At 44.5% G+C, this 10,198-nt stretch overlaps 1 protein-coding gene across 1 annotated transcript in view; it reads right to left on the bottom strand.

Annotated features, from left to right (window-relative positions):
* GNB5 (G protein subunit beta 5) overlaps nucleotides 1-10,198 on the bottom strand; it is a 29,776-nt gene that overhangs the window by 17,347 nt on the left and 2,231 nt on the right. The window contains exons 2-4 of the mRNA XM_008072593.1: nucleotides 7,463-7,504; nucleotides 5,933-6,009; nucleotides 302-434 (exon numbers count right to left, since the gene is read on the bottom strand). Of these exons, the coding sequence (XP_008070784.1) occupies nucleotides 302-434; nucleotides 5,933-6,009; nucleotides 7,463-7,504 (252 nt within the window). The remainder of the gene's footprint in view (nucleotides 1-301; nucleotides 435-5,932; nucleotides 6,010-7,462; nucleotides 7,505-10,198) is intronic.

The following is a 10,198-nucleotide window of genomic DNA, read 5'->3' as shown; positions in this document are numbered from 1 at the left end:
CCACTCACCTCAGCCTCCCAAAGGCGCGAGATTACAGGCTGAGCCATCGAGCCCGGCTCAGAGGAGGATTTTTAATATAGTATAGTACATCTCAACTCTAGCAACAATAGATAGCCCTGACTTTCCTATTTCTGATTTTATTTAAAATAATAACCAACAAGAAACAATAGGAGCCTCCTATAGAGTAAGTTGCTAGAGCACGCCCAGCTTGTTCAGAGACACAGGAAAAGTTTCTTCTCCAGGTAATTCCTCTTTAGTGCCCTACGGCACACTGACCTAATGCCATGGGCCACCACTGTACCTGCATGTCAGAGTTGGTGAAGCTGCAGGCCGACAGGTAGTTGGTGTGCATAGCAACAGACTTCTTTTTGGCAGCCATGTTTTCATTTTTGTCAAACGTCAAAGGATACACAGAACACTTATTGTCCAAACCACTAGCATGGAAAGAAAGAAGTACCTGAGGTTAATTGCAGAGCAATAGAACATGTGTATACCTTCGCATTCACACGCACGTCTCAAAATTTTTTTCTTTGGCAGTATCAAATATTGTAACCTTCCCTCAGACTTTTACTTTGAAGATGTTCAAACCTATTGTAAAATGGAAAGAAAAATAGTACAATGAACACCTAGATCCCTTCACTTAGATTCACACACTTAACATTTTGTTATATTTGTGGAAGCAAAATCTGAACCATTTGACTGCAAACTGCAGATATGACATTTTACTTCTAAATATTTCCGTTTGCAAATTTACATCTCCTAAAAAGAACATTCTCCTATTTAGCCACTACATCATTATCACAGCTAAGAAAATTAACCAAAACTTCTCAGCATCATCTAACAAGCCATTCAGATTCAATCTCCTCCAGTTGTCCTCAGGATCCAGGGCCCAACCAAACCTTCCACACTGCATTCAGTTGTTAGGCCTTTTTAAATCTAGAAGAGACTCTACGCATTTTTAGTTGTTCACAAGAGATCTCAGCTGTTTATAGAATGTCACACACTCTGGGTTTGTCAAATTGGTTCTTAGTGTTAGATTCAATGACTGCATAACATTTTTGGTAATAACAGCATAAAGGTGATGTTGTTTGTATACATCTTTTTTTTCTTCTGAGTTGGAGTCTCACTGTCACTCAGGCTGGAATGCAGTGGTACACTCATGGCCACAGCCACTGCAGCCCCAACCTGCTGGGCTCAGATGATCCTTCCACCTCAGCCTTCCAAGTAGCTGGAACTACAGGTGCGTGCCACCATGCCCGGATAATTTATTTATTGTAGAGACAAGGTCTCGCCATGTTACCCAAACTGGTCTCAAACCCCTGGGCTCAGGCAATCCTCTCGCCTCTGCCTCCCAAAGTGCAGGGATTACAGGATTGAGACACTGCACCTGGCCAACATATACATCTTTCTTATTGCTTTATGTCAGAAGGCTTGGAATGCTTCTGTTGTTCTATGACTGGTCATGCCAACTTTGATGACATGGTTAAGATGGACCACTAGACCTCTCCATGGAAAAGGTAATTTGTTTATACTTAGTAATAATCTGTACTGTGATATTTCAAGACCACAAAAATATTCTTTCCTCCAACAACCTTTCACACAATGGCTTTAGCATTATTTTTGCTTGAATCAAATATTACTTGAGGGGTGCAAAATGGTAATTTGATAATGCCTTCCACATTTATTAACTGGTATTTTTCTGTAAAGAAGAATCTTCTGCCCCCAGTATCACTCATGGAGTTTTTTTTTCTGCTTCATTGTGTTGTGCTCCATTACTATGATTATTTCACTTGATGTTCAAGATGCCCCAAATTTGGACAGTGGGGGCCTCTTCAAGTCAGCTTCTGCTTCTTTCTGATAGGACTCCTATTGGTCCTTGAACATATCTTCACTTTCTGGAACAAGACAAGAACCTAGACTCATATTATTATTTTCCTAAGATCTAAAATCAGTCTCACTCCAAGGAGCCCTGCTTCTTTCTAGTAGAGAACACTATTTAAGTTGAGGCACTCTTTTCCGAGATCCTGGGGAAGCTAGGGGCTCCTCTGCCTTTCCAACTGCTTGGAAGTATGGGTGTATACTTGGGTAGTTTATTACCAGTAATGAGCTTTGGCAAACTTGTTTATAGACTGTGTGGATGAGAAGGACTTGCACTTGGGTTGTGGTGATGGACAAGCGTGCCATGGCTATGATCTTCTCAGATCCTCAAGCTGGGATATGCCCTCCTCATCCTGATGCTTCAGAGTGATTTCTCTGTAGTTCTGTTGGGACACTTACCATTCTGAGTTATTGGCATTGCCATGAGAAGCAGGGAGCTTTTGCGGGGTGATGCAACTGGTGCTGAATCTCTGCTTGAGTACTGAACTAATTTTGTAATCTTGGTTATGCACTCATCTTTGAATTCCATTAGGACGCCATGCCAGTGTCTTGCATACATAGTAAATGTACAATACTTAAATGAAGGGTCCTTGGGGATATAGCTCTCAAATAAGAAATACTTGTACATATAATCAATTGACTCATTTTTTGGGGGAAAGGAATTGTGCCAATATTATTGAGGTTTTAGCTTTCAAGTTTAAAACAACTGGAGACAGACCCAGTAGCCAGGCAGATGGGGATAAAAAAAATCTCTCCATTATTACCCATAATGCCATTTGTAGAAGGTGGCACAGGTGTGGGTCTATGTGATAATGGAATTACAGGGATATCACAAAACCATGGCTGAGAAACATGTTGACTTAGCACTAGAAACTCCAATTAATCACAGTTGCTTTTAGCAGTTCTAGGAAATGATCTGGGAAGGGGAGATGGCATGTTTACCTATGAGGATTCAGTATTACTCAGTTTAGGGTTTTGTTTTGTTTTTTTTTGAGAGAGGGTCTCACTCTGTTGTCCAACCTGGAGTGCAGTGGCGGGATCCTGGCTCACCGCAGCCTCAACTCCTGGACTCAAGTGATCCTCCCACCTCAGCCTCCCAAGCAGCTGGGACTAAAGGTGAATGACACCACACTCAGCTAAATTTTTAAAAAGTTTTATGTAGAGACAAAACTATGATATCAGCTATGTTGCCTAGGCTGGTATCAAGCAATCCCCTCACTTCAGCCTCTGAAAGTACTGAGATTACAGGCATTAGCCACCACACCTGGCCTAGCTTAGTTTTTGATGCTCTCTCCTTATCTAACAGATTTCCATATTTTAAAACATGCTTTCACAGATATTCACACCTCGAACTTTCAGTGCTTTGGCTGTCATAACAGCCAGTGAGGCAGCCAGTACAGGTGTTAACCACCTCTCATATGCCAGGGCCTAGAGAACCAGAGATGAAGATTAAGGCACCAGTCATCCCTCCACCCTGAACTCTGTTTTTGCATCAGGTTAAGTCACCAGAAAGCTGTATCTCTGAGCACTGTAAAACTGTTCTCTTCCTTCCTATCTACCTGCCCTCATGGAAATTCTTCCACTGCCTTCCATTAGTGAAGGTCAAAATAAGAGATTGTCTACAGCATCATTTTCTAAACTACAGTCAAAAACACTGTTATTATATTTATTGTATATTGCAGAAGGATCTACCCAATATATTTTTTTCTGTACTTTAGAACTGGATACCTAATATTTAAATACCGGGCAATGAGGAATTATGCAACCTATCTAACTTTATGCATCTACTAAAATTAATGTCCAATTAGAAACACGTTACCCTAGGATTTTTTAAAATGTGGAATATTATTCCAACTGAGTATTGAAAAATTGTTACTCAAAGGAGGTCTGGCTTTTGCCCTCAGCTACTGAGAGGTGATCTCTGGACCCCTGGAATGCTCTGCCTGGTAAGAGTGACTTTGTTTGTTTGGGGGTTTTAGCCACTTCATTGTTTGACAATGTGATTTATGATGGGGGCTTTGAGACATGGCTTTTCAGATCTGACCTCTAGAGAACTTGAGATGAAAGGTATCAGCCCAGCCGGGTGTGGTGGCTCATACCTGTAATCCCAGCACTTTGGGAGGTGCAGGTAAGAGGATTGCCTGAGTCCAGGGTTTCAAGACCAGCCTGGGCAACATGGTGAGCCCTTGTCTCTACAGTAAATAAAAAAAAATTAGCTGGGCATGGTGGCGAGCTCCCGTAGTTCCAGCTACTTGGAAGGCTGAGGCAGAAGGATTGTCTGAGCCCAGCCGGTCGAGGCTGTGGTGGCCGTGAGCGTGCCACCGCACTCCAACCTGGGCACCAGAATGAGATGCCCACTCAAAACAACAGCAACAACAGGCATCAGCTCGAACCTCCAGAGGAGACTGGTGACTAAAGATGAGCCATATGGTCACAGCAACTTGGATGGAACTGGAGGCCAGGATCTTAAGTGAAACAAATCAGACACAGAAAGACAGATATTACATGTTCTCACTCATCATTGGGAGCTAAATAGTATGTGCACATGGAAGCAGGGAGTGGAATGATAGACACTGGAGACTCGAAAGGGCGGTGCTGGGGTAAGATGGGGGTAAAGGATGAGAAATTACTTAAGGGGTACCATGTACATTATTTGGGTGAATACCTTAAAGCCCTAACTCGACCGCTCTGCAATCTATGCATGTGACAAAATTGCACTCATACCTCACACAGACATTTATATAAATAAAAATAAATTTTAAAAAAAGGTTAGTCATGTGGCCATATGTGATTGAGTTCCAGGGAAACCTCTGGACACCTAAGGCTCAGGGGAGCTGCCCCAGCTGGCAATACTCCGTGTGTACTACACACACCTGTGGCCAGGAGGTCTTGGTAACTGTTAAAGAGAGAGTGGGAATATATCCCCAAAGCAGCCACTCAAATGAAGGGGACACTGGGAAGATGGCTGGTGTGACTGACTGGAGAGGGTGCCATAATTTTTTTTGTTTGGAAGCCCAGGCTTTTCCTTTTTTAAATAAAATTATTTTTTCCTGATTATAAAAATAATACATGCTTACTTTTAAAAACTGAAAATAGAAAAATTATAAAGAAGATTAAAAAAAACTCCCATAGTTCCATCACCTGGAAATAATTACTATTTGGTGTAGTCATCCCAGCCTTCATACCATGACTCTTTTTAAAAACATGGCTGAGATACTACTGCAGAAATACTTTGAATGGTCCCAGAATTGTATAACACAGGGACAGAGAATTACATTGATTTCAGTTCCCACTGCCAATCCTGCTAACCTGAGCGCCAGGAGAACAAAGAATAAGGTATGATCTTCCTGGTAATCTTGGTGCTCTTTTCACATAATGTAGTCAGAAATTTTCCCTTTTAATGGCTGTTTAATATTTCATTCAATTCACGTACCACCATTCACTAAACAATTTTTTTGATGTATATATTGTTTCCTTTTTTCTTTCTTTTATGTTTTTTGCTTTATTTTTTAAAAGTTACAACAAATGTCATTGTTCACATGGCTTTTCTATATTTTGGATCATTCCTTTCAAACAAGTTCCCGGATGTGGAGTCATGAGATCAAAGGTTGTGAGTCTTTCAAGGTTTCTGACAGAAATTACCAACTTGCTTTCCAAAATGTGTGCGATAACTTATTGTCTCACCAACAGCATTTGAGAGCACAAGGGACAGGTTTCAAACTTAACTATTGTCAGTCTGTAATGAAAATAATTATGAAAGAGTTTTATGGTTTCTTCTTCCTCTCTTTTGAGACAGGGTCGTGCTATGTTGCTCAGGCAGGACGTGAACTCCTGGGCTCATGATACTCCTACCTCAGCCTCCCAATAGCTGGGATTACAGGTGGGCACCATCGCACCTGACTTCAGGTTTCTTCTTTGATAAAGTTCAGAGAATTTAACACATTGCTTAACAAGTAAACAATGATAAGTTCTTGTTGGTTTGCTTGTTTCTGCCTATAGAACAGTATTTTATGGCTAATGTGAAATCCAGAAAAGCTGCTTAGCCCCAACTTACCCACAAGCAATGGCACATCCCGACGGGGCATAAGCACACGCCATCACCCACGTGCAGGGCATAGTGACTGCATGCTCCTGAAACACAGCATGTACCGTTCACAGAGTGAATGACCAGCACTTCTACACGGGGTCTTAACGTTTAATTTTTACAAAATAAGATCACCAGAACTTTAAAAGGAAGTGGTGTGGAATGAAGATAGACTAGAGACCAAAGAGAGGACATAGCCCCTACATAACCAACCAAAATTTGTCACATATTCTAAAAGTTAAAAATCTCAACTCTCAAAAAAACCACCTTTCTGTTTTACTTCCTTCTTACTTACTTCCTTTGTCTTTCTGCCTGAGTACTGGGGCACTTTTTCTTTGAAAGGTATGTCCAAGTTCAATGGGAGACATGGACCCTGGTCCTGGTTCTAATGTCAACAAGATATGTGACCCCACACAGACTGGCTGTATGTTCTACCCTGGCCCTCATTCTCTGTGAAGTAAGAAGATGGCACTAGAGGGTTTCAATGTACACTCAAGTGCTGGGGTTCTTTTCTGTTACGATTCTGTGTTTTTGAGGGGAAACACAGGTCCTAATACTGCCTGCCAATATTCTGTATGTAATGGCTACATACTCTGCCGTGGGACACAAATGCCAGGTCCCTACCCCACCAGCCAACTCTCCAGAAATCAGTCCATGCTCTCTGTGCCACACTGAGGTGTCAACAGAAGTACTTAAGCCCACACAGTCCGGAAGATGCCGAGGAATGCTGGGAGAGGCAGAGGCTTCCAAGGAGGCAAGTGTATATACGGAAGCCCTGTGCAAATTGCTGTTTTTGTTGTTCCCCAGAGCCCTGACCACTAGCCCTGACATTGCAAAATGGTCTGGCCCTTTACTTGACCCGGTCACATGATGGCCTTCTTTTTACATAAATATTGGAATCCATATTTAATACCTGGTATTCTTTATTGTAAATGCCAATATAATGCAGGCATGTGATTGTTCCTGCACATAGGCTTTGGCCTTCATCTAGGTAAGAGTCTAAATTTAGATCTAACTTGAGCCATGCATGCCCAGGCCAGACTCTGCTGCATCACAGGGTGGCTCAGCTCAATGCCACTACAGCCTCATCTTCCCACCCCTCTGTGTGCTCATTCCCACAGTGCTGTGGAGCCTGGTCAAAGGTAGAGAGGGGAGATAATCGAGAATTTTGGAACCTCTTACCATCAACCAGAAGTAAAACAACACATGCAGTTGCGTATGTAAACTTTTCATGCTCTGCCCATTCCCACTTTAGAACTGCACCCCCCAGCGGTGGCTCCTCATATTCCTCTCATGGTAAGAGGGGAGCACAGGCTGCAGTGGATTAGTGGAGCTGTTTAAACATGGACAGGCCTTCTTGGGGTTCCATCCCTAGAGGCAGGCGACCGTTCACACGGATGCCTGGGGGGAACCAGGATGGGGCTGGGCAGCTGGATCAGAGCACCTCCACCTAGGCTGGGATTCTGAGGTGCCCGGATGTGGCTGGGAATAGTGCCTCACCTTGTTCGTAGTGAAGGAATCCCACACGATCACCTTCCCATCCTGGAGGGAAAAAAACAAACAGTTCAGGGGCTGTCAGCAAGTTATTAGAGCTCACTGTTGAGAATTCTGTCTCAAAGTTGTGTCTGGCTGGGTAGTGTGGAGTGGAAAGCCAGAGGCAGGGTCTGGACAGGGAAGTCCCTTCACCCTATCCATGAAAATGGGCGAGGGGCTTAACTTTCCAGCCTGGCTAAGGGATCAGCTCTCGACCTTACTTTCCTTGAACAGCTACGACTGCAGGAAGCAACACGCAGACACTTCTTTTATACCATGTATGCACCAGGCACAAACTGTTGATCTATTGTACCCACCATAACCTAAATGTCAAAAAATTACAGGTGGGGGGAGAGAAAAACTTGAAATCACCTTTAGGTACCTGACAGGTATAAATAAGAAATATCTTTCCCTCACACCAGCCCTACGCCTTCATCCTCTCTGTCACCTGCCTTGGAGTCTAGGACCTCCCCCAACCCCCCACCCCCTCCTCTGTCTATCCATCTGCCTTAGACAGCTGTGGAGGGGGCTGTGTGGGCCTGAGATCAGTCTAACTCCTCCGGGTGCTCATAGATGTCGCAGCTCCCTGCTCTGATATGTTACACCCACACTAAGAACAACGTGTGATGTGCACCTCTCTTTATGGGGATCCCCGTGGGTAGCTTTTCAGCAAGCAAAGGACCCTTCCTGTTAGGGTGAGCTCCAGGGTGGCTGTGCCACAGACAATGCTGCCACCTTCACTGCAACTGTGGCTGCAGCCTACCCTGGGGCTGTGGGGAGCAACAAGTCTTATCTATCTGTAAAAAAAACCCATTAGTGGTAAATCCACCTGAGACTTGGTACCTACAAACCTCACCAGATTGTGGTGTGGAGGTTCTCTGCGAAGTCAGTGAAAGAGGATCAAGTCCTAAGGAATGATAAATCTGCAGCCTCTATAGCAAGCTTGAGGGTTTTTGGTTGCTGTTTGTTTTTTTAGTTGGATTCTCACTCTGTTGCTGAGGCTGGAGTGCAGTGGCACGATCATGTCTCACTACAGTCTCAACCTCCTGGGCTCACGAGATCCTTCTGCCTTAGCCTCCCAACTAGCTGGGACTACAGGTGCATGCCACCATGCCTGGCTAATTTTTTTATTTTTTGAGGAGATGAGGTCTTGCTATGTTCCCTTGGCTGGTCTCAAACTCCTGGACTCAAGCAGTCCTTTTGTCTTGGCTTCCCAAAGTGTTGGGAATATAGGCGTGAGCCACTGCGCTTTATACCAGGCTTGAGTATTGAACCACTCAAGCCATTTGGAGCCAAAGTCAGAGAATGAGGTGAGGGAGATTCAGCTGGAAAAGGCCACTTAGGGGCTGAAGTAAGGTCTGATTCTAAAGTGACACAGCCACTTGCTGTACATGATTCCACGAAACATTTCTTTTTTTTTTTGAATTGGAATCTCACTCTGTCGCCCAGACTTGGAGTGCAGCAGCCGCTCCCGGCCACCGCAGCCTCACCTGCTGGGCTCCGGCGATCCTTCTGCCTCAGCCTTCCCAGTAGCCAGAATTACAGGCATGTGCTACCATGTCCGGCTGATTTTTTAAAAAATTTATTGTAGAGATGAGGTCTCGCTGCCCAGGCGGGTCTCGAACCCGTGGGCTCAGGCAATCCACTCACCTCAGCCTCCCAAAGGTGTGGGATTACAGGCTGAGCCACCAAGCCCGGCTCATTTCTGTGTTAATGCCATATGTGACTCAGGGACCCTGAAACAAGATCAAAGTTGGCAGTTTGGGCCTTTCCAGATTCCTAAAAACATAGGTTCTTCTGGTCTAATTTCTAACTAAATGGCCAAACACGATGAGTGGAGTGGATGTGGTAGGGCTTTAGTGCAGAGAGTAGAGAGGGGCTCCATGCCTGTACCTTGGAGATTTCCACACCCAGAGCCCCGCTTGCTGGGGACTGACTCAGTGCGTTGCCCACATCAGTGCCCACTGCAATGCTTTCTTTCATCTCACTGCCTGCCTGTCCCCTCATTGCTCACCCACTGGAGACTCATTAAACTAAATGTGGTCTCCTCCATGAGCACAGATTTACATGCCAGAGTCCTACATACCTGGAGAGAATGTGCCCCCACCCCCAAATCCTAGCCCCACGTGGTTGGGGTGATGGATCTTCTGCCTTTTAAGGGAGAAGGTCCCTGATGAGTCAAAGTCTGCACCACAGCCTTGCTGCTTTCCAGCCTCCTCTCCACACCCACACCCACCTCTTCTTGCTCTGAAGCAGAGAGGGTGGATGGGTGAGCCCAGCCTTGCTGTAGGCCCTGCCTCCCTCCCTCTCTACTGACAGCAGTATGTGAGTGACAGAAAACCTGACGATAGCATACCTTGTTAGGATTTCGTAAGTCAACGGCTAGTTAGCAACATGTACATCTTGATAATCACTTTGTAGAAATGAGCACTTGAAAAAAACCAAACTAGAAATAAATGCTCTAAAATAATAATAATTGTTGTGGCAGGATGGTGGGAATAAAACCTTTTCGTTGTTCCATTTCCAAGTGTTTCTTTTTATTTTTTTGAGTTGGAGTCTTACTCTGTCACCCAGGCTGGAGTGCAGTGGCATGCTCACAGCCAATGCAGCCTCGACCTGCTGGGTTCAAGCGATCCTTCTGCCTCAGGCTTCCAAGTAGCTGGAACTATAGGCATGCACTACCATGCCTGGCTAATTTTTTTA

The sequence above is a fragment of the Carlito syrichta genome, unplaced genomic scaffold, assembly GCF_000164805.1.
Source record: "Carlito syrichta isolate Samal-C Ts95f unplaced genomic scaffold, Tarsius_syrichta-2.0.1 Scaffold315355, whole genome shotgun sequence".
Lineage (NCBI taxonomy): Eukaryota > Metazoa > Chordata > Mammalia > Primates > Tarsiidae > Carlito > Carlito syrichta.
The sequence above is the reverse complement of the archived record's forward strand: the minus strand, read 5'-3'. Positions and strand labels throughout refer to the sequence as shown.